Here is a 26,122-nt window from a genome sequence, read left to right as displayed (position 1 = left end):
CCATTTTTCAATAGCTAAAGCATAACATAATGCTAACACCAAAAGGGGATCCCGCCCAAAATGGGTTAAACACAGATGAGCCTGGACTGCTCCATTCCTATAGGGCAGCATAACTCTAAAACATAATACATAAATCAATACCTATACATTTAACACACATACAACTACATTACAAAACTCTTAACAACTACAAAGATGGTATTCTTCATCCTTCCATCCGTTATTCAATATGGACGGTTGTAAATGTTAAACGGACATGTATTAAATATAGGCATTAATAAGCTTTGAGCTTCAGCCTATGGCTTTTCGATCAACCAAAAAAATAAATGTTGGATGTATCGTTAAATGTAATGACTTGTTATACTGTTAATGATGATCGAAATAAACTAAACTAAACTAAAATCTTTATCCTTATTCATGTATATATATATACTTACAACAAATATTATAGCAATTGCAAAAACAAATCATGTTCTGTACATTGTACAAGCATAAGTAACCTTATAAGAGGCATAAGAGGACCTGTCTCAGTTACAGTACCAGCAAAAAAGAAACTTGCTTAATAAATTGTGTTGGAATATATATACGCCAAAAAAAGAATCTTTGTAAAAGACAGTACTCTCTGCTTCTGATTCTGGCCTCCTAGTCACACAATAATGGGACTGACAGGATGGAGAATGCCAACACAGGTTATTTTCTGCTGTAGAAGAAGTAGCCAAAATCACTCACAGGTGTTCAGTCAGGGAGAGTGAAAGACTGATGTGTTGAACTCCAGACATCAACCACACACCAGGTGAAGTTCTTTCTTAACTGCTACTTTGATGGACAGCGGTGCTTTTATGGGAAGCCAGGTATTGCTGGAGCTGGAGGAATGTCAACGTTTTGGTCTCTAACCCGTTTAAAAAATGCTCTTAAAGTATCTCTTTCTGACCACTCTTGGAGGAATACTCATTTATTCACAGTATACCTACAATATTTCTGCTTGTACAGTACATTTTCCCACAAATGTCAAAAGTCCTACTTATATCCACAGACTTGTATGTTCTTCACCACCTCAACGTATTCCTTTATCTTGTAACCATTCACTGCTCAAAGGATGCTCTGGTTGTGGTTTCAGAACGTCACTTGTGTCTCTCTCTCATCGGTGTGCATGGTGGAATACATGGCCCTGTTGGCACCACTCCAGCTGCTGTCTACCAGTTCCCTCATAAAGACTGCATGGCAGTCAGATGGAGGTGAGCTCTGTGTTTTATTGTAATGCCAATTACAGCTGTGACAGCATGGCCTATTGGCACAGTGTCACAAAGGCATGCATGTACAGTACCAGTTGAGTGTTTTAATTAGAAACAATGTCTGTCACGTGCTTAGTCAAATTTATTTTTCTGTTGTCTGTTGGCTGACCATTGCCTTCTACTGGCAGAACCAGACCTATAAAACCCTGGCCATTGACCACTGACAGTGATTGACCAGGTAACTTGTCTTTCTGTCTGTAGGACTTTATGCACTACAGCCTAACAATCTGCTCTCTCCATCTTCTGTAACCAGACCATGTGAGTACCTTTCAACATTTCTAATCCAAGATGTTTCCATCATGTAGCAAACTGTGCAGTCAAGCACTGGCTATTTCTGAATGGGGACCTTTTTATTTTTCATTACAAAGGGATGGGGAAATACTTATGATGAGAAGGCAATTGGGCCTTGATATTTTCTTCCTCATCTTTCAACACATGTGCATGTGCATGTGCATGTGCATGTGCATGTGCATGTGCATGTGCATGTGCATGTGCATGTGCACGTGTGTGTGTGTGTGTGTGTGTGTGTGTGTGTGTGTGTGTGTGTGTGTGTGTGTGTGTGTGTGTGTGTGTGTGTGCGTGTGTGCGTGCGTGCGTGCGTGCATGCTATAGACTTCGCCAGTATTTTTAAAATCTCCCAAGCTTGTAAAACTGCTGTACCGTGTGCCATTTCCTGTTTTCTCCAAGGCAAGATGTCAGCATAATGTCAGGTCCCTTTTGAGGACTTGGGCCAAATCTCCAGTGAGGAGATGATCTCCAGTCAGCCCTGGGCCAAAAACTGAAAGAGAGAGAGCTGAGAATCCTGTCGGAAAAGCTAAGGAAATATGATCTCCTTGAAGACGGGCTCCGAAGGTAAGTAGAGCGGATCCTAGGAAATTAACGAACATGAGATATGAAGTTAATATAACATCATCTGTTGACCGCCCTTGATCCTTGGCTTTGTCGAGACTCGGGCTAGTGTAAATTTATGTTTGGTAATGTACAGTTAATTTCCTTGCCGTGTTTTTTCCACAGAAGATGTAGGCCTTGAAGGAACGGTTTCCACAGAAATTGACCTCTGGAGCACAGTACTGTGGGACCATGTGGTTTTACTCGTATAACCTTGACCTCGGTGAAGATTGTTCATTTTCCTCCTGCAGTTTCTGGATCAGTACACCTCTTTAACCACCTGATCCCTATTCTGGAGCGAGCTTTTGCCTAAATAAGTAACAGATCTGCAAACTCATGTGGTGCGTATAGTCGTAGACACCGGCAAGGGGGCTTTTTTTTTACAGAATATAGTTTTTCACAGATTTTGCACCCTTATGATATCTATTTTTTGTGAAGTCATGATGAAATATTAGAGAAGAGTAACTCAAGTTGCCACGTATTGCTGTACTTCAATATATTTTGATGAGAATATTTTTATGGAATATTTTGCATTGGGTAAAGTATACCCGTGTTTAGTGATGGGTTTTCGCGCGGGCGAAATGAAAGCCTGGGTATCGAGGCTAGTGATGGGGTAACAACAAATATGTTTAGTGTTCTAGGGTTGCACCTAGCAAGGCTAATCTGAGAGTACCATCACTTATAGGGTTTTCTGTGTATAGGCAACAGCTGGTGTGCTTGCATCAGCCCAGCCCTTCAGAACAATAGTATAGAGAAAGCCTTTATTGTCTTTGTATACTGTACAATGAAAGAAAAAAAAGTGCCACTCCTATTTGGTATTAGACACACCGTACAACGTGGTCACAATCACAAAATCGTATAACATAAATACATGGGTATATGAGACAGCAAAACACATCAAAAGTGCAGTCAAGTTCACCATAAAGTATAAATGGAAAGCAATGATAAGAATCTAACCCTACATCTGGTATATCCTCACACTCTCACACTGTTGCTTCACTTATATGGGCATATTGTAGCATTTTAGATGTCAATATTTTTTCAAGTTGAGCCAATTCAACACATTGTGGTGCCAATGTATTATGAAACCTGCATGCATGCTCTGATCAAGATAGGCAGGCTTGTGTTGACTCATAATTACAGCTCCATAAGGTATCTTGTCATGGTTTCAATTGTTACAACTTGCTGCAGGGTATAGAAATGTTGGCAACTATAGACCACCCGCCCTGGCCTATAACAAGTTACAACTGTTAAAGTTTTGACACAGGGCCTATAACTGTCTGTAATATGGCTTCTGTAGATTGTTATTATATGTTGCTGCGTTTTAACATTAATAGGTAATCAAATCACACTTTCACCTTGCCGGAGGCGCTCATGCATGTGCACTGCAGTCTCCTGTGTGTACACTGCCAAAATGTAACATTGACGCTCAAATCGCAATTTCTACCCTCAATTTACTTTATTGCACTTGTCCCGCGTCCAAGGATAGCATTTCTAAACTACCCTGTAACTACCACACACACACACACACACACACACACACACACACACACACACACACACACACACACCTGGGGAAACATTCCTCGGGGGAAGTCATCAATCAGTTTTATGGCTTTCTCTATGGGAAAGTTTCCTCCTCTCCAACTCCAATCCATCCATTTCTCCATTTTCTTTTCTATTCCTCCTCGCTTTCCATCTGCATCAGTTTTGGTTCCTTTGCCTCGGGCACATCTGAGAACGATCCTCTCCAGTCAATTAACTTCCACTATTTTTCTCCCTCCCACCCCCCATTCCGCTATTGGGGGATAATTGGAACAAACCGGCGCGGGCGGAATGATTCCTTTCAAAGGCGCACTTAAAGGATGGCCGTATAGCCTGCCCTGTACAAGTTGCGTTCCCCTGTGCTCTTAAATTGCCCGCCAGTTGTAATGAACTTGAGGCGCACGGTGTGCAGTGCAGCCCCCGCCAGCCCATGCAGCCCAGCCCAAAGGCCAGTTGGCAGATGTGAGCTGTGTGTGTATACGTCAAGAATGGGCCGGCCTCCCGCCGGGACGGGACGGGACGGGTCTGTCTGTGTGTGTCCCAATGCACTCCGTGCGCTCTGCTCTGCGAGCCGGACCTAAAAACTATACACTTGCTGCTGCTGCTCCTGCTGCTTTATGCACCAAAGATCGACCGCATGAACGCAACCAAGAGACAGGGGGAATCACTTTGGACACACATGGTGAGTTTATATATGGCGTGCTTGCTGTGATGTGTGGCCTTTTCATGACTAACTATTTGTATATATTTTCATTATTATAATGTTTAATTCGGAGAATCGGTGGAGGATTTTATCGTTTGGTGGCAGACAGTGGCATGCTATAAGCCCTTTTCGCTATTAAGTGCAATAAGATTAAAGGCGATATAGGCATAATACGCCTGAAAAATGTATGTAGCCTCATTGTAGGCAAATGTTATAGGTTATTTTTTTTTCTTCTATTTTGTAGGATAGCTCTCGGGTTTGCATTTTGCGTAATTCATCCAAATTGATTTGACATCTTCAGTCTGGATGTCTTTGCACGGACTTAAATAACAGCCTTTCTCACAAACGGTTTGAAGGCCTATAGCCTGCAATAACGTTATTTAATTCATAGGTCTATACTGTCCATAAAAGCATGCCTAGTGATATAGGTGTGATCAAACACAAATAATGGCCAGTAGGCCTAGGCTAACAAACGGCAAAGCGACTATAACCTTTTGTCTTTTTAGCTGCAATGCAAACTGCAACGTTAATAAATAGATAAACTATAAGAAGAGTGTCGCTGATTATTAAGAATAAATTGTCCCAGGCTAAGTTTGTTGAAAGTTCATAAATAAATTGCCAGATCAAACACTCACTAAACAATCACGTGTCCTGGTTTGTTTTGAGATAAATATTTAAGCGCAGCCTTAATTACTGCCGCAAAACATGTGCAATTAGGTCTGCACAAATGGGACCATTTAGAGGTGGGCTTCTGTTGCCAAAATAAGCTAACATATAGAAACGATAGCCTTGAGTTGATGAACCATGTATAACCTAATATTTTGTATAACGGAAACGCCCGTAAGCATATAGATGCATTTTGTTTTTCCCTTTGTTCCTATAATCAAATTGTAGGAAATTAATATACATGAACATACATTATATTGAATCGTTTCTGCAGAAATTTGAAATGGGGTTTACCCATTTTTGTAGTCAAACGTTATAGGTCAATACAAATTAATTAGCGGCCGAGGCCTCGAATGTCGATCTGAAATTATTGTAAGTAGGCCTATAGGCATAGCATAGTGGGCAGCGGGCTGACTGCAATAGACGAATTGCCTTTTTGTCAACATGAGAAATACAAGTTTTAATGATCGTGCAAAAAGCTTTAAAAAAATCTTCGAGGCATTATTTTGTCATTTTTGCGCATTAATCTGTGCGCAAAATAGGCGGTCTGCTCTTAATTATACAGTCTTGGGTTAGGCTACAAAGTAGCCTACAAACGTATATGGATTTAATTTAACATTTATTAGCATTAAGCCCGAGGTTGCCTTCGGCATCACTCGAACATCAAATCACAATGATTTCATCTCCATCTGTTTTTCAATATCGCATTTGAAGCGAAACCTCCGCGGTAAAGTGCGTTGCCAATTTATGTGAGAGAGGTTGTAAACCAGCGTGGGAAGACCAAAAAAATAAGAGACATTTGGGCGAGCCTCGCCTTCAGATATCAAGGACATGTGTTTTCTTATATTCAAAATGTCCACATTCCACATGCCTATATAGGCCTATATATAGACAGATCGATATGGATCTTTATCCCGCGGGCCGGGGGAAATCAGTTCATCTCAAAGTGTTCCGTTAATTGCGAGTTGATTCCTGGTGGCTGATGCACTGCGGGCCTCATGTGGACATGTGTTTGACAACCTGAGGCAGTGGCAGTGCTTAATGCTTACCGGTATATCAAAAACGTTTTCATTTTCCTGCAAGGACCCTCAAATCAATATAACCTGGCGTTGGCGACCCCCAGCCAAGTAGACTGTTTTGTATCCTTGGGACTGCACAAGATTTGTGTTGTTCAAATGTTGAAAAAATATTCCAGATTTATTTTAAGGTTCTTTTTAAAATAACTGATCTACAAGTTCAAAGGGCTTTGAGCTTGTGTAATGCATATCTTGCAGCTGTCCTTATGGGTAAAGACTTAAAGTGGTATAAACCTATTTTGTAACACATTTTGCTGGGGACCACTTGGAACCAACTCATGGACCCCTGGGCGTCCCCGGGCCCCACTTTGAGAACCACTGACCCGAAGGGCTCTTTAGCTAAAGATACGAGCGGTGATAATCCATTTTGTACTGTCTGTCAGTCGTACCTCTCTCGCGCCTCCACTAAAATTAGATTATTACAACTAAAACAGTTCTCATGGAATCCCCTCCGCGTGGATTGGAATAACATGCCGCGTGGGCTTCAGTAGGGTCTGCATAGGTTGGCAGGAATGTCTTTAGGGAATATACATATAGCCTTTCTCTTCTCACCCGTTGGCCCAGTGTTGTATTTCGCATCGGTCTAAGGACAATTGGAAATTAACAAAGGTGTCAGGATGAGAACATGCAGCAACAGGTGCCTGGGTTCAGCTTCAAACATGTGGGCTATAGTGAGCTTACATTGGCTAATTGATCAGATTTATTCTAAGCCATAATACACTGGGACAACTTTGCCACAGCTTGCAGAGGTCGAGAAATAATACCCGAGGCCCCCCACCCAGTATTGGCCAATTAAGAGCTGAACTTGATTTGTCTCTTTGAGACTTTTCCAATTCCTCGTTTGTTTAAAGCGAGCCCCGAAATATCCAGTTGAAATGTATCCTACAACAACAGAATGATCAAATTATACAGCGTTTTCATTGTTCCTCGATCCGACCTGCGTGGGGAGTCATGGGGTGATCCTCTGCTATACGCTATAGTGGCTGGGCAGAGTTGCTGCCCATGACGAGGAATGTTAAAATGCATGAGTCAGACCAAATCCAGCTCATCTGCTCCCCAGCCCAATGAGCCCATAAAGCCTAACAATTCAAAACAGACAGACCCTGCAGCTCCCCCCAGCATGGTACAGGTACACACACACACACACACACACACACACACACACACACACACACACACACACACACACACACACACACACACACACACACACACACACACACACACACACACACACACACACACACACACACACACACACACACACACACACACACACACTTCTCGCTCAATAGAAACATGTTTAAATGTTAATGAACTCTTAACATGTAAAATTGACCCTATTTTACTCACTTGAGTTTAATGAACACAATAGAATTTTACCGAGCTGGCATAATATATTTTTTTTAAACCTCAAAGTCGGCAAGTACACCCTACCCACCATGACCCCAAAAATTATATATTTTTTAAATGACAGATGCGATACCAAGAGGGGTATAAGTATTTGATTTAATACGTTAATTCATTCAACAAGTGAACATATATCCTCTGATGAAGGCCAGTCTGTGGCTGAAATAATATTTTTAAAACCTTAAAGTCAGCCAGTGCACCCTACCCACCATGACCCCAAAAAATATTTAAAACAAAATTCAAGATGCCAGAGGGTTAGGCTAAGTACCACATTTGATTGAATACGTTAATTCATTCAACAAGTGAACATTTCTATCCTCTGATGAAGGCCAGTCTGTGGCTGCAACAACTTGTTGGGGAAAACTAAAGGCTTTTCATGTGTTTTGCACAAGAATAATTGCCATACTTTTACTATACCCTTTGTAGTGAAGTACCCCATTGACCACTTTTTATCTTGAAACTATACTGTCATAATCACGTCTTTGTTTTTTATTTAATTTTTTGTTTTATTTAGTTTTGGCATTTTATGCTTTATTTCAGATGTGTTTGTTTTTTATTTTGGTAGAGAGACAGGAAACCAAGAGCAGAGGGAGAGAGGAGAGACATGCGAGACAAGACATCTGTTTGATTCGAACCCGGGTCTTCGTGCTCACTCGGAGTTAGCGCCAGTTAGTGCGCTAACTGGCTGAGGCACAGGCAGTCCTTATTAATCACTTAAATTCGATATACTTCATTGACTGGGGTTCCCCCAAAGTTCCGTACTTGATTGGTCTTGGCTTTTTGTACTGTACACCAAATCTCTTCACAGAAACTAGACTATACAACCTCACAACAGGTTCCAAATGCGATTTGTTGGGAGCTTATTAGATCTGCTATAATTTTGCAGAATGTTCGCCTATTAATGCAGTTTGCTTGCCTATATTATACATGACCAGAACAGGGACACTATAGGGTTCATCTCACCATCAAAGCCTTGCTTGCTCTTTCATTGCTGTTTTTTTCCTTTACTTCCATTCACCCTCCATGTCCTGTTCTGTTACATCCCCCCCCCCCCCCCCCCCCCCCCCCCACCCACTTAAAAAAAAAACACATTCTAAATTCACACTGCCCCTCGAGCAATATCATATTCCATCAAACTATAAAAGGTCTCTCTCGCATCTGACGATAGCATTACATGAGACATTTCGAAAGTAGACTCGCCATACATTATATTGTTCCTCCTTCTCGTCAGTAAAATATCGGCCTGTTCCTTTTAACTGAGAATATAGTATAGGGGGAATGACACAAGGAAGTAAAAATGGACCATGTCTTGTGGAGCAGGTCTTCCAGTGTGAACATGAGGAGCGCTCTACCAGCGCCCCTGTATACGACCATGCTGTAAACATGCCCCAGGTTGTCAGCAAGTATTTTTCCAGCGTGTCTGCTGCTACGCATAGCTGCTTTTAAAGATCACCCTCTGAAGATTGTTGTTGATCTCATCGAAGCACTATTTGGGCTGTGGAAGTTCTGTTTTTTTGTTTTTTTTCTGCTGCTTTTTTGAAGTCCAACAGATGTTAATGATATTTTTTTTTTCTTTTTCCGAAAATGTCCTCTGGGCAGGAGATTTGGTGTACAGTGAGACAACTATCATTGAGCCCCAGGAGACGCTGGTCCACTAAGTATATTGTGTTTTAAGTGGTCAGGTATGAATGTTAAAAAAAATGTTGGATACAAACTACCTATGTAGTTGTACATGAATATTTGCATACATGTTCTTCTCATCGAATTGTAAATTAGCCATGAAATGTCACCGACTCATCTTCCGTGTTCTTTCCGACACGCCTGCTGTGCCGTGTGAATTTATGGAAAGCAGTGAAGGAGAAAACCACTGAAACCGTATCCGGTGGGTTACATTGGTGGTGCCAGACGGGACGATCTGGTTTCGGAGAGAGGGTCTGGATTTGGCCTCTGGGGCACATTAACGACCCCACCGGGCCCCTCTCTGAAGAGCATCCATCTATCAAAGCAGTTGTAACTGCCTCAATTAGCCGCTTGTAATGTGACAAAGACAAGTGCAGATCACACCGGGGAATGTTAAACAACTAACCCTTTCTCCTACCATCTGTGTGTCCTTACCGCAGCCCTTATGCCTCATGCAGAATGGAGTCTTGAAACTTGCCCTTGTAGCACAAATGACAAATCCTCTTACAACCTTTGCCCTCCATTTATAGTCCCTTCCTTCACAGCACTTGATACTGTATAACTAACACCCTGCCTTCCTATACTCGCACCGCCTTCACCCAGGCAAGACACCGACACCGTGTGAAATCAGAGAGCTAATTAATCAAACTAACAATTAAAAGGAGCCCGCTTTTTAGCGGGCGCGTTCAGGTTCCTGCTGGGCATGTCGCGATATGTCTGGAATGCCCAGAGAAGGCACACCGGACCCCCGGAATGTGACACGGTGGCAAATGGCCTACAGTCCACCTGCTCATCACCTTGGCCACCAGTCGTGGCGTTTCCCATAGCGACGTTCTCAAAACAGAGCCATCCGATACGCCTCATGGTCCCTTTTTCTTCAGGTTAGGCCGATCGCCCTTTTTTTCCCGGAGGGAGGCCCATCCAGTATCATCATTCATCCTCGAGGTGGATTGAGGAGCAGCTTCTATACCAGATATTCAATCATGGCCACTCTGTAAGCCCCTCGGAGTGCTTGGTCCTGGGGGAAGCCTCGTATTTCGGCCGCAGGCCTAATTGAGCGAGATGACTCGGCCACTGAGGCTCTCGGGCCTATCCTCCCCAACAGGGTTGGTTTATGCAGCCCCGCTGACTGCGCTGCCAGTGTCAAACGGTTGTTAGAGCACCATCAATCTTAGAGCAGTTAAGAAGAATATTCCCAGAGCGGAACGAAAGGGGCAGGTGATAGATGAGCCACAGAGAAGGAAGGGTTGCGAAAGAAAAACGAGGGCCGTTGCCGTCAATGACATGACATGAAAAATGACATCTACAGGAGGGAGGCTGACGTCACGTTGTTAACAGTTGTCTTTGTTTGTACGTTTATGAGAGAGAAGTGATTGGTGGGAATTTGCCTCATCGGAGCTTGGTGTGAACCTTAAAAAAAGTTGCAGTCGTACATCATTTTGTCAGAGAAAGTAGAGGCATTGTTCTGTGTGTGCCTGCAGGCGCAAATTAACTAACCCTCACTGGCATCAAATCTTGACAGTGGGATAAATTACAAGCATCTCCAGTCATATAAACGGAAAGGGATTTGTTCACACTGGCCGTATACAAGTCACTGTTTGTCTCAGCCACGGAAGTGCCAGAGAGGGGCTCAAGCCGAACATGCATTTCTCGAGTTCTCCCTGTAAATCTGTCCCTATATGTCTTCAACTCTAATCTCCAACTCTTCTTCCTGCTTCCCCCATTCCTTCTTTTCACTGTGTTTCTCCTACACTTAATTTTGCTCCTCGCGGTTCAAGCTCGGGCCCACTGACTGGCCTGCGTACGCTGTCCAGTGGTAAAGTGATTTGAAACGAAGGACCATAAACGTGATGGATGTCCTCCAGCTCATGTTGTAGGCCCAGCTGTCGGGTTTGCTTTTTTGTGGTCCCAGACAGACTTGCAGGGTTTTTGTGCACTTTTCATCCACATGCATCGACCCGTTACGGGTTGAGGGCGTTTTTTTTAAGATGATGTGTTTTTCTTTTTTTCCCTTTTTTTAAAAGGCTGTCAAAATCACATGGTCACACTAGAGGCCAGCAAACACAGGCAGACTTTGAAATTATTTTATTGGTATACTTTTAAAATGGAGACTCAGATGCGGTGATGCGTTAAAGGTGGTTTAGTGTGTTTTCAATGAAGGCACAGGTGATCCCTCTTGGATTGCTGCTCCCTTTGTGTCATATAAATGCATAGGAATGTTAGGGTTTCCTTTCATGATTTGATTCCCATGATTTTCTCTTAAAACTCAAACCTTTTCCCCCTTTGTCTATAGGCTCAATGACATGATGCCCCTGCCCTCCTCCCCTCCCCCCTCTGCCTCTGTCCTCCCTGTTGTCCTTCTGCACCTCTTCTTCCTCCCCCCGTCCCTCCTCGCCCCCGCCTTCTCCCACTCCCCTCTGAGCTGGACCTCGCCTCATGACCCGTGCTACCACCTCGATGGCCGTGCTCGCCACTGCTCGTCAGAATTCATCAACGCCGCCTACGGCGTCCCCGTCAGCGCCGGCCACTCTCTCCACGGGTCCACGGATCTGGACGGGAACGTCACCGCCCTGACAGATCTCCACAACCCGCACAACCTCACCTGCTGGCTGGCCCAGAGCGGCGGGGATTGGACCCTCACCCTGCCGCTCGGCCGGCGCTTTGAGATCACCTACATAAGTCTGCAGTTCTGCCACCACGGGGAGCCCTCGGACCCCATCTCCATATCCATACTCAAGTCCATGGACAATGGCCGCACCTGGAGGCCAATGCAGCACTACTCCAGCGACTGCCACGGGATGTTTGGCCTCCACAGCCAGACCGTGGCCCAGACCCGGCACCAGGAGACGGAGCCCCTGTGTTCAGATCCTCGTCCCCTGCAAAGACAGCGTGGGGGCATGGTGCTAGCCTTCTCCACACTGGACGGCAGACCGTCCTCCCCTGACTTCGACTACAGCCCCACCCTCCAAGACTGGGTGACCGCCACGGACATCCGCGTGGTGTTCCACCAAGTGTCCGGGGCGGCCAAAGGCGATGGCGGTCTGAGAGTGGACGATGGCACCGGGGTCCTGAGGTGGAGGCCGGGTGCCAAGGGGGTGGCAGCGGGAGATCAGATGGACAAGATCAGTGCAGAAAACATGCCGGTGTATTCGGAGAGGGAGATAAAAAATACAGAGACCAGAGTTGGGGACAGAGGAGAGAAAAATAGCAAAGCGGGAAGGAAGGGTCACAGAGAGGATGCGCACAACGTGACCAGGAAGGGAGGTGTGGACAGTTCTAACAGGGACACGCCTGCTTCCTCAAAGAAAGGTGGCAAAGGCAAAGGCCGAGGCCGCAAGAAGGACAACCATTTCTGGCAGCCGTGCCCCGACGGAGGCTGTCACTGGACTGTTGAGGGGCAGAACAGAGGCAATAAAGGAAGGGAGTTGAGGAGAAGGAGGAACAATAATAACTTGGGACTTATGTCCCGGAATTTACAAATAGTACCGGCGTCTCCTCTTATCTCTGCCCCACCTGCGCGGCCTCCTCTGGGCCTCTCTGACCTGCAAGTGGGAGGCAGGTGTAAGTGTAATGGCCACGCGTCCCGGTGCCGCAGGGACGACGCGGGGCGGGCGGTGTGCGTGTGTGAGCATCACACGGCAGGTCCAGACTGCGATGTGTGCGCCGACTTCTACTTCGACAGGCCCTGGCACAGGGCCACTCCCACTCATCCACATCCCTGTGTCGGTAAGTCCTGCTGACTGGCTCATTCTCAATGCTTTGTCAAAGGAAATTATATACTTATTGGGGAATACCACCACTCATTTTCAACATTGAACTCTATGTCATTAATATACCTTAGAGTTTCTGTGTGGAAATAATAATAAAAATCACACCCGTGTGAAGTGAGGGTCATGTGGTCAGTGTCACATAGGGAAGGTGTACTCTGCAGTACACCTACACAACATTTTTATCCGTTTTTTGTTTAGTTTTTTTGTTTTTTCCCCCTACAAAACAATATTTTTCCAAAAACTATTCATTTGATATTTTTATCAGAAATTGTGTTTAAAAAAAAGGTTTCAGAAGCTTTCAGTGAGCCTGTAGATTGGCTCTTTTGTCTAATCTTGATAAAGGGCTTAAGTCTCGAGCTCTGACTTGCTGTATATTATGCAGAATAATCCTGTCATAATAACAGATTGCCATCACTGACTTCAAGTCATTCGTTGAAACTTGAAAGCATACGATACGACATTATAAACTCATTAACAAAAGTTCGGAAACTTAACTTTGGTCCATTATTTCTCCATTTAATTAATACCAATCGGTATTGTATTTTATATAATTATAATCGTTGATTAGTCACCTTTACGACGAGGTATAGATTGTAAGGGCGTTTGGGGAATGAGCAACACAGCAAAACGTGTGGGTAGCACCTCCAAAAGATTTGCCGAGTGGTTGGTTTTTTTACGCTCTATTAATTTTACACTCTACACACTGCAATAGTCCACTGAGCATTTCTGTAGTCTAAATGGCTACAAAAATTGTCTAAAAACGGGGGTGAAATCGTCTAAAAATGAAAGTTTTTTTAGCAGTCTAGGCTTAGATTAGACGTTGAAACAACGTTGTTTCAACGTCTATATATAGACGTCTACATTTAGACCTGGATTAGCCTGGCTGGGGAAACAATTACAGTTTAAAGCCCTAACCACACCAGAGGGTCGCCATGCAACTCCTTGCAACATGCAACTACTTACAACCATTATTCCCAATGGCAGTTGCAAGGAGTTGCATTGGTCTAGTTTGCAAGGAGTTGCAGCTGGTGTGGTTTGGTCCGTTTAATATCACTGAGACAGTAGTTGATCAAAATCCATCTATTCTACACACTAAAATCCAGAGTATAACAGTTTGACTGTTTTACACGCTTAACCCGCATTTTAATCAACCCCCCTTCACTGCCGAGATTGTTGTATTATTTGGGCTTTTAATCCGCGAAAATCCAGCAAAAAAAGCTCCCGTGGTTTGTTATGATCCGAGCGTATCATCCACCATCTTGGTGCACCCGGAAGACGCACACAAGACTCGTCTCAATGAGGCGTTGCACCCCATGCATTTCCATTGGCCTCAATTTCCCAGAAGCCCTAGCAGCCCACAGCATGTGACGATTTCCGGTTTAGTCATCAAAACGAAACCATCTATTCTCTATCTCCGCGACGAAGACGGATTTTATTTTTATTTATTACAATACAGCGGATTAAACACATAGAACAAAAGGTGGTTATAGCGGGTTTGGCAGCGACATTAACCTGGAGTAATCCATTCCCGGCACGGAAACTGTTTTAATTTAATGTCACCTTAGCTTTTAACCACTTTAACCATTATTTTTAACTTTAGCTGTTGGAAAAATAGCGGATATACAAGCTCATAGCGGAGCACACAGACACATAGGTTTTTCAGAAAACTGTCATGATTTAGAATACATGTTCAGAATCTAAAGCTTGGTAGGCTACAGATAACCAACACACCAAACATAGCCAACATATCAAAATGTATGCTTATCAACAGCTAAATATCGGCTACTGCCATCAGTTAATGTCGGTTTTATTTGCCAATACCAATATTGACCGCTAACAGCAAATATCGGCTGATACTAATAGTGTGGCCGATACAACGGTGCATCAATGGTCTCTCTCTCCCTCACTCTTCCAGCATGCGAGTGTAATGGTCTCTCTCTCCCTCACTCTTCCAGCGTGTGAGTGTAATGGTCTCTCTCTCCCTCACTCTTCCAGCGTGTGAGTGTAATGGTCTCTCTCTCCCTCACTCTTCCAGCGTGTGAGTGTAATGGTCTCTCTCTCCCTCACTCTTCCAGCGTGTGAGTGTAATGGTCTCTCTCTCCCTCACTCTTCCAGCGTGTGAGTGTAATGGTCTCTCTCTCCCTCACTCTTCCAGCGTGTGAGTGTAATGGTCTCTCTCTCCCTCACTCTTCCAGCGTGTGAGTGTAATGGTCTCTCTCTCCCTCACCCTTCCAGCGTGTGAGTGTAATGGCCATTCGACTAAGTGCCGGTTCAGCATGGAGGTGTTCCAGCAGTCGGGCCGACACAGCGGTGGCGTGTGTCAGAAGTGTCGTCACCACACCGCCGGACGCCACTGCCAGTACTGCCAGAATGGATACACACGTGACCATGGCCAGCCCCTCAGCCACCGCAAGGCCTGCCAACGTCAGTTCTTATGGCTTTCTGTGTGTGTGTGTGTGTGTGTGTGTGTGTGTGTGTTAACTAAGGCTGCACAATATATCGTTATTGTATCGTTATCGAGGTATGAACATGCAGTATCGCAAAAGTGCAACGGTGGCCCGGACGGTTAGCCAGCCTGACGGCATGCGACTCCCGACCCCGCGTGTACAGTAGCTAGTTTGATGTGTGTGTGGGGCCATGTGTGTGTGGGGGGGGGGGGTGATGGCACAGTTTAAGTCAAAAATGTAATATGCATGTGTATGTATAAGCAAAGCACCTGCTCCGTTACATTACAAATTAAATAAAAAACGATTCCATTTCTCCCACCTCTATTTCCCATTCCAACTGCATTTGTGTTATACTGTATGTAACGCTATTCCAAAGACCCCTCAGGTACATATTTAAACTATATTTTCAGCAATGGTATAATCATTTTTTTCGGTGGGTAATCTTGTTGAGCTGGTCATTTCGAAAGTATAGCTCTCAAGTAAAAAAAGTGTGGGCACCCCTGCGGGCGTAGTTGGTGCGTGTCTGCACTCTGCGTGGGTTTTCAAATGTGAGTTGCGACAATGACCGTGTTTATATATGTGTCTATGTTTAATACGCCAGCTCTATCTGTGTGTGTTACTACTACATCTCTGGACGTGTTTATGGGGTGGTTACATTGTGAGAGAGGGCAGCTATTCCTGCTAGGAACGCACGCACGCACGCACGCAGCACACACACACACAATGCGCATACTCTTGGCGACACAGGACATCACATCACTTTACTGTATGTATATATGTCTCACTGGCACTGGCACTTTCTATATGACTGAATATACATTTTTAATTTACACATTTTATACGTATACTTGCAACAAGAGACTGAGGACAAGAGATATGTATGTATGTATTTGATGTTTTGTCATTTCTTATCTTTTCAACTGTAATTCATGGAAGCTTGTATGGAAAATAATAACACAGAGACACGCACACACGTGTCCATGCATGTATGCACACGTGCACACACAGACGCTCACACAACACACGCACAGAGCCCCCTATAAGCTGTGCTGCCCGTCACCTGTACCCATGTCATTACCACTGGCAGGCATCTGCATCTGACCTGTGACCTTTGACTTGTCACATGTCCTAAGTGACTGTGACACTCAGGCATGCTCGTTGGGGGCTTGACCGCAGGCCTAATATAACCTCTGTTCATGGGGGGCGCTTTGGGTGGCAGACGGGACACACGTCCTGCAGACGTGTGTGTGTGTGTCCGTATACATTCCTGGTTGTATGCACACAGGGGTCATCAATATGTCCGTACACGGACAAAATGAATGTGTCCGTGTGACCAGGGTCGTGCAGAGTGTGTCAGAGAGGCGGGGGGGGGGGGCTGAAATCCCGTAAAAGGGCACTTTTGCACAAAAATAGCAGATCTACAAGCTCACAACGCGTTGTGCTGTGACGCGTTGAGACTTGAGAGCTTGTAGATCAGCTATTTTCGGGGTGTACCCCAATGGATTTCTAAACAAACGCAAAATGCTGTGTTCAAGTTCAGGAGACTTCGGGAAAAAAAGCAATTCTCCAGAATGCTGCCTTCCGGCATGGCATGGAAAGGAGTGGCATTTGCATTTATTTCACCATAGTAAATGCTACATTCGTGGTCTGGAAAGGGCAGTTGTTTTACAGACGGGTAAAATGGCAGGGGCTGAAGCCCCCTTTGATGTCTATGTGTGCACGTCCCTGCGTGATTTAGAAAGTTTAGATTTTCTTTTCTACACGCCATTATAATGTAATATCAAACTGAATGTCAGTCTCCAGGTTTTCTTCAGAATATGTAACATCTTATTTACTGCGACACTATAATTAATGGCACATTGTGAGTCCACTAGTACTAACTAGTGCTTCTCATTCTTTGCAAGAAGTGAGAGTGTACAAATCAAATGGAACCAAATGGTCCACTCATTTTGTATGTCCATGGTAAAAAAAAATGTTTTGACAAAACACAAGCCAGATGGCGATGACCCCTGCATGCACATTCTCCATAAAAAAAGTGCCCAATAGCTGTTCTTCTGTTTTGACTGGAAGATGTCATCTCAAACATTACGATGAAGTTAAGTCAGGTTAGCAGACCAGTGTAAATACTCACTTTCAAGTGTCTCCAACTGAGAAAATATTTTGAAATTCTTCATTAATGACGGTGATATTACTGAAATGGTTACCACGTTGTAGGTCCGTGATCCCCTCGTTCCGTGACACTTTAAATGCTCAGATGGATTCTCTCAGAATTTCCGAGCACACAAACACACAGTTTATGTTGTTGATGTTCCACTGATTTACATGACAGAGACCAGTGGCAATGGGACTAATCATTTTGGCCAGTTTGTCAGTGTTTGGACAAGTGGTGAGGCATTGTTTAAACAGTCCCCCACTGGAGTTAGAACAGAGATGCTTAAGTGTTTGTTTTGTTTGTTTTGTTTTTTTGCTTTAGGAGATGGTTCAGGTTTTGATATTTGGTTTTGATATTACACATCTCAAGGTTATGAAAGTTTTGTAGCAATGCTAGTGGAAACTAATGGGGACATGCTGCATTACTTACTGTACTGGGCTGGCACTGTAAACCATTGGTTCCCAACCTTCTTTATACTACCTCAGACAATATTTGACTCTTCAAGTACCACCATAATAACTAATGTTAGAATATAAGAGCGTATACCTGCCCTTTCTGTCCCATTCCTAAGCAATAATGCTGCTGCTCTGACAATCACTAATCAGCACAACTGATGATATTTCTAATGTGATCAATCCGTTCTCAAATCTTCTATTAACGGCTAGGTGTGCTGTCATGCCCATTTCAGATTAGCTACAGCCTTTCCTCTCTTCCATCTCTTCACCATTAAAACCATCATGATGCAGAGAACAATCTCTCAAAGCAAAATTACGAAACATAATATTTCCTGATGCAGACGAGCTGCAGTGCAGTAACCTTTGTTCATTCTCTCTCGTGTTCTTCCTCAGCCTGTCAGTGCCACCCCCTGGGAGCAGTAGGTCGCTGGTGCAATCAGACGACCGGTCAATGCCTGTGTCGGGACGGGGTGACTGGGCTGAGGTGTAACCGTTGTGCCCCAGGCTACAAACAGGGCAGATCCCCTCTACGACCCTGCATACGTAAGTCTGCAGCATTCACGGTTCCCCACAAATAATGAGTATTCAACCGTCAGCCATGTTGGATGTTGGATGCTTGGGTCACCCAGCATCCTGAACACTTATTTATACGTATATATATACTAGTGTACATTTATGAAGCTTTGCCTGTTAATCAAAAGATCGATTTGCCAAAGTCTCAACTAATAATCCATTTTCTTAACAGCAACAGGGTTCGTCTGTAAATACAGTATTTGCGTAACTGCTGTATGTATGTATGTCCCCTCAAAAACAGCTCATGCAGCTACATGCAGACATCATGAAACAGAATGGCCATTGGATATGAGCCACTTCCCTAGGCTTGCTCAGGGTGGGCTCTCTGTTGGTTCTCTGCTCTACATGTAGGCTAAAGTTGTTGTGATTGACACTTTAATAAAAATGTAATTTAATTGGTTTTTCATAGTAGGTTAATCTTGACAGCCATGATCAAAATAAATACTTCTTAATAGCAATCTTATGTTCTCCTTCAACCTCATTTGCTCTTGAAATAAATGGATTAATCTTCCAATCAGCCTTCATCAAATAGTAGCTTAAAATGAAAGATGCCGCTGTGGTCTGTTCTAATTCATCCCAGCCTCCCGGCGTGTCCCGTTGCCGCCCTCCCCAGAGGCCTTTTCCACAGCAGTGTGAACATGAGCCGCTCTTAACGCCAACATCATCTCCACCTGATCTAGGATCAGCGGCAGATCAAGTGGAATTGTGACTTGTATGTATCCCTCCTCCGTCCACCGTCACCGCGTGCCAGGCTAGCGTCACACCCGCAAGCAAGCCGGTGTGAGCGCTAATCCACGTGTGTTTCCTCTGGCTAATGGCGTGAGTGTCCGCCAATGACAACAGGAACTCTGTGGGCTCGGCGTCGCCGTGTATAAGCCCCAATCAGGTGACCGATCCGAGGGAGATGGTGAGGTGGTGAGGTTCACACCTGTCGCACGGCTCAAAGAGCTTGCCGTCAGAGGAGGCCCAGCAGACTACCCATAACTCTCCTAGTGAAAGCAGCAAGTGAAAGAAAACCTTGTTTGTTTTTACTGCCAGCGCATGTCCAGGCTATGTATAGCATCCCCCTGCTCCTCCGCTCCAACAAAAAGGCAAGCAGCAGCCAGGCTAAACTTAAACCAAGTTAGCACCCTTTATTCCCTACCCTGAGTGATTTAGGAAGTACACAGAGTCAGCCATGCACGCACGCACGCACGCACACACACAGAGACTAGGGAAAACAAACTGACATGAGAGGCAGGCTGTATAGAGCTTTGAGGTGACCCCATTCAGGTGTCTATTTATTTTAAATCCCTGTCCAATGTTGTGTACTTCATGTACGTGCCCGGCGCACACACAGACACACACATAAATCGTCTAACATCAACCTGACTTTGACCTATGTAAGTATATGTGCACAATGCGGTGCAGACACACGCACACACACAAACAGTTCTTCGTTTCTTTGGGTGCTGGGGGGCGGCGTGGGGTGTGCACACAGTTGGATGTGGTGTAGAGTGTCACTGGCCCAGTTGTGTCAGAGCGAATAGGGAAGTGTGAGCTTGGTAATATATAGTTTTCCTGACACTGACACACACACACACACACACACACACACACACACACACACACACACACACAGTTCTACACGGCAGCGATACGTCCGAGCGCAAACCCAGACCAGATAACCTGTGTTAGTTACTGGCTTCTGTTTATGACAAAGTCATGATAACAATATGTGGCCGTTTGACCCTACAATAGAACTGTGCAGGACAGTGACATTCCTGTACGTGGAGCTAGCTCAGCTACCTCAACCTACTTAGATACAAGATTTCAATATGATAAGATAAGAAGACTCAAATTGTCAGAAGTCAAAACAAGAAATAAATACCAGCGCAAAATAGTTACTCAAGTTACTCAAAGTGATGAGTGTGTCCTCAAGCTGAAGTCAAAGGGTTTATTTATATTTCTGTAACCATAAAAGGACCACACACACACACTTGTGAGACGCGCACACACACACACACGACACAAAGCAGTTTTGACACATACTTATCTTCTGCGTGAGCATTCCTCACGCACCAAGAGGTATTCACGCATAGCACACATATTCACATTCTTGCTCTCTCCCCACACACACACACACACACACACACACACAAAACCTGTCACTTAGTGCACACAGCCAACTCATGTGGTCAAGGACAGGCACTCATTGCGTTCCTCTCACCTGTCTGTGCTGACGTGTTTGTTTGTAGGAATTCAAGAGGTCGCCCCAACACCAGTGTTCCAACCCCAGTACAGCATAGGTGAGTGCATGCATAACTATTAAACTCTTTATTTTTGTCTCCACCAGGCCGAAGGCATGGGGGGAGAGTATGTTTTGCACTCCGTCCGTCCGTCCGTGTGTGTGTGTGTGTGTGTGTGTGTCCGTCCGTGAGCAGCTAATCTCGGCCACCGTTAACCTGGTCGATGCCAAATTTTGCACACACACTTCCTGGATGCCAACGATGAACCTCTGCCCCAAACTTTCCAGAACGGCCTGTTATAGCGCCACCAGGAGGCCGCTTTGTGCAAAACAAGTTTTTGCACAGTACACCTACAGATTTTGTCCAAACATCACGCAAATTGGTACACAGTCTCTCTAGAGCCATTCAACGAAACCGGTCTTTCAGATTTCTCAGACTCCATCCTGATTGGTTAAGATTGGCTTCCAAAGTTCACAGGAGTGCTCAGTTTCAAACAAAATGCTGCAAATCATGAACACATCGCGTGATTTCCGTGAAATTGTGCACCCACATTCCCACTAGGCCCAGGACAAAATGCCACATGAACAATTTCAACTCAGCCTCAAGGTGGCGCTATAACTGGCCGAAAAGTGTTTTTACCTCTAACTGCACGGATCTGTGGATAACCTGGTGGAGACCTGTGCCCAGAAGGGCACTTTTTCTAGTTCCACATGAAATCATTTGGGGCCGGCCATAGCTGAATGGTTAGAGAGCCCGCCTGGGAAGCCGGTTATCTCGGAGGTCCCAGCCTAGGTTCGATTCCAGACCTCAGCAATCAAAGTGTCCCTGCAAGACACTTAACTGTGCCCGTAACTGGTCTAGGGTTAGGTCTAAATACAGACATAAGATGTGCACACAATCTTCTCTGTGAAGCTGAAAATAAGTACAAAAAACATTAAAGGACCATTCACCACTTTTCAACCTATCTTCATATAAATGATAAAATAGCACAGTTCTTTTCTATCGGTCTGTATCTCATAGGAGGGCTGTGGGCAGTTGAGAAACCATCGTTAGGCAGATTTTATTTTATTTTAAAACTATTTCGAGTAGAAAGATATTTTATCATGATTATTAGTGAAGACCAATTATATGGAAATAGGTTGACAAGTGGTGGTCCTTTTAAAGGTATATTCAGTGATTTCACTTAATTCAAATATCACTTATTTCTTTGTTTTGTTGTGATAATCCTCTCTACTATAGAGTGTGCTGACCATATAAGGAGTTCCTCCCTGTCCCCAGTTAACCCCTGGGGGTCAAAAAACCTTAGGTTTCGTTTTTGGCTCTCTATCCTGATTGGATGAAAGGCTTAGGTCCCAGCCAAAAACGAAACCTAAGGTTTTTTGAGTGAAATCACTGAATATACCTTTAAACATCCCCATTTTGAGACCTGGGTCCTGGGAATGGATATATGTTGTGCCATATTGGTAACATCAGATAATTCATTGAGTCGTAAACCCAACTCCATTGATTCTAATTCTGTGAAGCTATCTTTTTAAGTAGAATAGAGATAGACTGGAAATGCAGTGGCATTTATCACCCGGTGTCATTTGTCCCACTTGTACACATTGATTAGGTCACTGTGCTCTGCTACTAGAACAACATTACATTAGGTTCCATCATCTCTGGACTTTGCTGTATTGACTATACATACCACCCTCTAGTGGCTATGCGTGGCACGTTCCACCTGTTGCAGAGAGGGTCATCTGTTAGTCACAGGATACTGTGATGACAAATAGAAGCAGCCATATTGTAATTAGTGGAAAAGACATGTGCTGATATATGCCAGTGCCTACTATGAAATGTCTCTCTCTCTCTCTCTCTCTCTCTCTCTCTCTCAGCGGAAGAGTGTGTTTCATACTGCCAACCCTCCCAGGTTAAAGTCAGAATGAACTTGGAGACCTATTGTCTGAAGGACTATGGTTAGTGTTGTGTTGAATTGAAAATCACTAGTTTCCTTGGATACTTAAACTATCATCATCAGTTGCTAATTATTTTGTCAGTATTGAGTATTGACAATACTAAAGAAAGAGCAAACGATTAACTCTTTGTTGTCTCTGTTAGTCTTAAAGGTTCAGGTGAGAGGAATGGAGCGTTCGGGCCCGTGGTGGCAGTTCTCCGTCTTGGTGCAGACCATCTTCCGCACGGGGTCCACCTCCCGCGTCCGTAGGGGCGCCCAGGCGCTCTGGGTCCCCGACCGCGACCTGGGCTGCGGCTGCCCCGCCCTTCACGTGGGCCGCACCTACCTGCTGATTGGAGCGGAGGAAGGCGGGAGGGGCTGGGGCCCAGAGGAGAGCCGCCTGGTGGCCGACCGCTCCACGCTGGCTCTCCAGTGGCGGGAACACTGGAACTCCAAACTGCGGGGTTTCCGCGGGCAGGACAAGAAGGGCCGCTGTCCCCCGAAGTCGGCCGACCGCCACCACCACCATCACGGGGGCGGCGCCTCCAAACACGAGTCTGGCTACATCCCCCCGCACCTACTGACTGAGAAAGAAACGCAGCCTCGTCACAGCCCAAGCTCGGAGACTGTGAGCCACCCGACCAAGGACACTGATAGCACTGTGGCGCCGGGAACGCACACGCACGATGAGGCTGAGGCCTCGCCTCGACCTGAGAGCGCTGCTGAGCAGACCGCCTCACCGTCATTAGCCTCTCTTGTGTGCTCTACCCAAAGTCTGTTGTGAAACGTAGGAAGAGCAGAGAAAAGTGAGTGAGTCACAAAGCAAGAGAGGAACAGATGACACTCCGCTCTGGTCCCAAAAAGTCAGAGCTTTCTGTAGACACTTGACAGAGAGAGTGAAAAAAAAACAGAAAGGAGGGATCAGGAAGATGTTGTTTCTTGCATTTCTCTCAGTATGTGTCTGTATAGGTGAAAGATGGGAGATAGATCCGATTTCGTCTCTCTACAAAGGAAAGAGAGCTCAGAGAAACAGTAGTGTGTGTAAATGTATACTGTAACTGTGAATATGCTCACACAGACACACACACGCACTTACATACTTCAACACACATAAATGACTGATGTCTAGAGGCAGAACTAATGTGGCGAAGAAACACTTATCGATCGCCCTCATTTGAGCTTCGACATCTCAGCGGTGATGCAAAGGACAGTTTGTGGGGTAAAAGTTCAAACTGCAATCTGGAACTTATTTTAGTGATTAAAATGACATTTTGACCAATCTGTATGGTAGAGTATGTTATACAAATCTGCAGTGGTAAAATGCTAAGTGGTAAATGGTGCATTTATATAGTGCCTTTATCCAAGGCGCTTTACATAGATTGTGCATCAATTCACCCATTCACACACATTCATACACCGATGGCGTCAGTTCAGTGTCTTGCTCAAGGACACTTTGACACTAACTCTGGGGGAGCCCGGGTTCGAGCAGGCAACCTTGCGGTTGCCATCCAGCCACTCTACCCCTGAGCCACCGCCACCGACCCGTGGCTGCAGGTGCAGGTGTAGGACACTACTGTGTAATACATCCCCTACGCAAACTGACCTTCGGATGACCGTCTTGGCTCAGTAGTAGGAACTCGGCTCCTTGAATGAGAGACCCATTGCAAAACCTGGGTGTATAGAGCGTCGCAGTCCCCCCCCCCCCCCTTTCAGAACGATGAGGGCACCGGAAGAGAATTTCCCATTCATTTTTTCCATGGACGTTTCAAAAAGTATTTATTTAAAGACCTGTAAGCCTCGGATAAAGCCAACAGCCGAGTTGACAAATCATGACAATAAACACATTTTTGGGGCCGAACAAATAATTTAAGAAGAAAAACTCAAAAAAATAATGTGTTGTATCCTGCCATTTCTTTCCTTCTTTTTATGTACGGCCCAAATAAATGTGTTTATTGTCATGATTTGTCAACTCGGCTGTTGACTTTGTCCGAGGCTTACAGGTCTTTAAACGTCTATGGAAAAATGTATGGGAAATTTCCGCGACGCTCTACAAATCTTATGGATTGCAGCATTAAATTAATTGGGTTTATTTGACCTGTCTAGATGTCATTCGCTGACGATGAGTTCTGCACTTGCAGAATGTGGCAAAAGTTTCACAGATGTAAAAGAATATAGATATATATATATATACATAGAATATGTGTATAAATACATAAAATAATAGTATAATGATCTTATGAGGTGCATTTCTGCACCCAGAGATTATACAGTATGTGATTGTATATGTGCTTTTTGAAATGTCATATGGTTTGGAAGTTCCATAAAAAAAGGTTTCTTCACACAATCTTTGAATCGTATACTGCATTGAATACAGTGTTTGTTTGTTATCTTTATTCCAAATAACAGCAGTAATGAGTGTATAGTTATGCTACTCAAAACTATAACCGTAAATTAAGACAGTTTCTTCTACATCACAATTGCCATGGGGGTACAGAGGGATTATTCAAAGATTTAACTGTTAGCTTTTGTTCTGGATGTGAATCCTCGCACGCACGCAGGCAGTGCCAGGCACGCACGCATGCACGTGGACACGCACACACACACACCGACTTGTCAGGTTTCATTTAGTTTTCATATGAGACATCCGTGCACACAACTTGCTTTTAAGATTCCTGATTGAATCCTTTATATTCAACATCCTGTGTATATAATTCATGTTATCATAATGAACCAGTTCCTGTAGTAGCAGCTGGTAATAGATACACACATGCGTGTGTGCGCACACACACACACACACACACACACACACACACACACACACACGCACGCACGCACGCACGCACGCACGCACGCACGCACGCACGCACTTCTTCTCTGATGTAGCGTACACTATTTGGGGAAAGTGACACTATCTACAATCTATTCCCATATAGCGAACAGCTGACAGAGACCAAACTATAACAAAACTATCAAGAAGGTATTCAGGAACTCTGATAGGGATCTAAAAAGCAAACGCACGGCGTCATGACTTGTGTCTGCATGTGTTGGACATAGCATCATAGCCCCAGGGGGATATGGAGGATGGAGAGAGGCAGGAAGCAATGAGGAGACTGTTATGCCTAATTTATGCTCCCTCGCACGACAGTGTGGCATCGTGCCAAAAATAGCAGACCTACAAGTTCACGGTGCATCGCATCCGTGATGCGTTGTGAACTTGTAGGTCGAGCTTTTTTTTTTTTTTTTTAAGATTTATTTATTGATAATGCAGATATTTACCACAATGAGTTACAGAATCATGATT

At 44.6% G+C, this 26,122-nt stretch overlaps 1 protein-coding gene across 2 annotated transcripts in view; it reads left to right on the top strand.

The window, feature by feature from the left end:
- Positions 1-4,280: 4,280 nt before the first annotated feature.
- Positions 4,281-26,122, top strand: part of ntn5 (netrin 5) — a 22,225-nt gene continuing 383 nt past the window's right edge. The window contains exons 1-7 of one of the 2 annotated variants that reach the window (XR_014570623.1): positions 4,281-4,407; positions 11,554-12,986; positions 15,266-15,454; positions 18,478-18,627; positions 20,895-20,945; positions 22,763-22,843; positions 22,986-26,041. Coding sequence is in view for 1 of the 2 variants with exons in the window: in XM_083788397.1 (XP_083644523.1) it covers positions 11,564-12,986; positions 15,266-15,454; positions 18,478-18,627; positions 20,895-20,945; positions 22,763-22,843; positions 22,986-23,605 (2,514 nt within the window). In the remaining variant the exon portion in view is untranslated. Of the gene's footprint in view, positions 4,408-11,553; positions 12,987-15,265; positions 15,455-18,477; positions 18,628-20,894; positions 20,946-22,762; positions 22,844-22,985 lie in introns of both variants that reach the window. The other variant, XM_083788397.1, reaches the window with a different exon arrangement.

The sequence above is a fragment of the Protomyctophum parallelum genome, assembly GCF_964188405.1.
Source record: "Protomyctophum parallelum genome assembly, chromosome: 18".
Taxonomy (NCBI): Eukaryota; Metazoa; Chordata; class Actinopteri; order Myctophiformes; family Myctophidae; genus Protomyctophum; species Protomyctophum parallelum.
The sequence above is the reverse complement of the archived record's forward strand: the minus strand, read 5'-3'. Positions and strand labels throughout refer to the sequence as shown.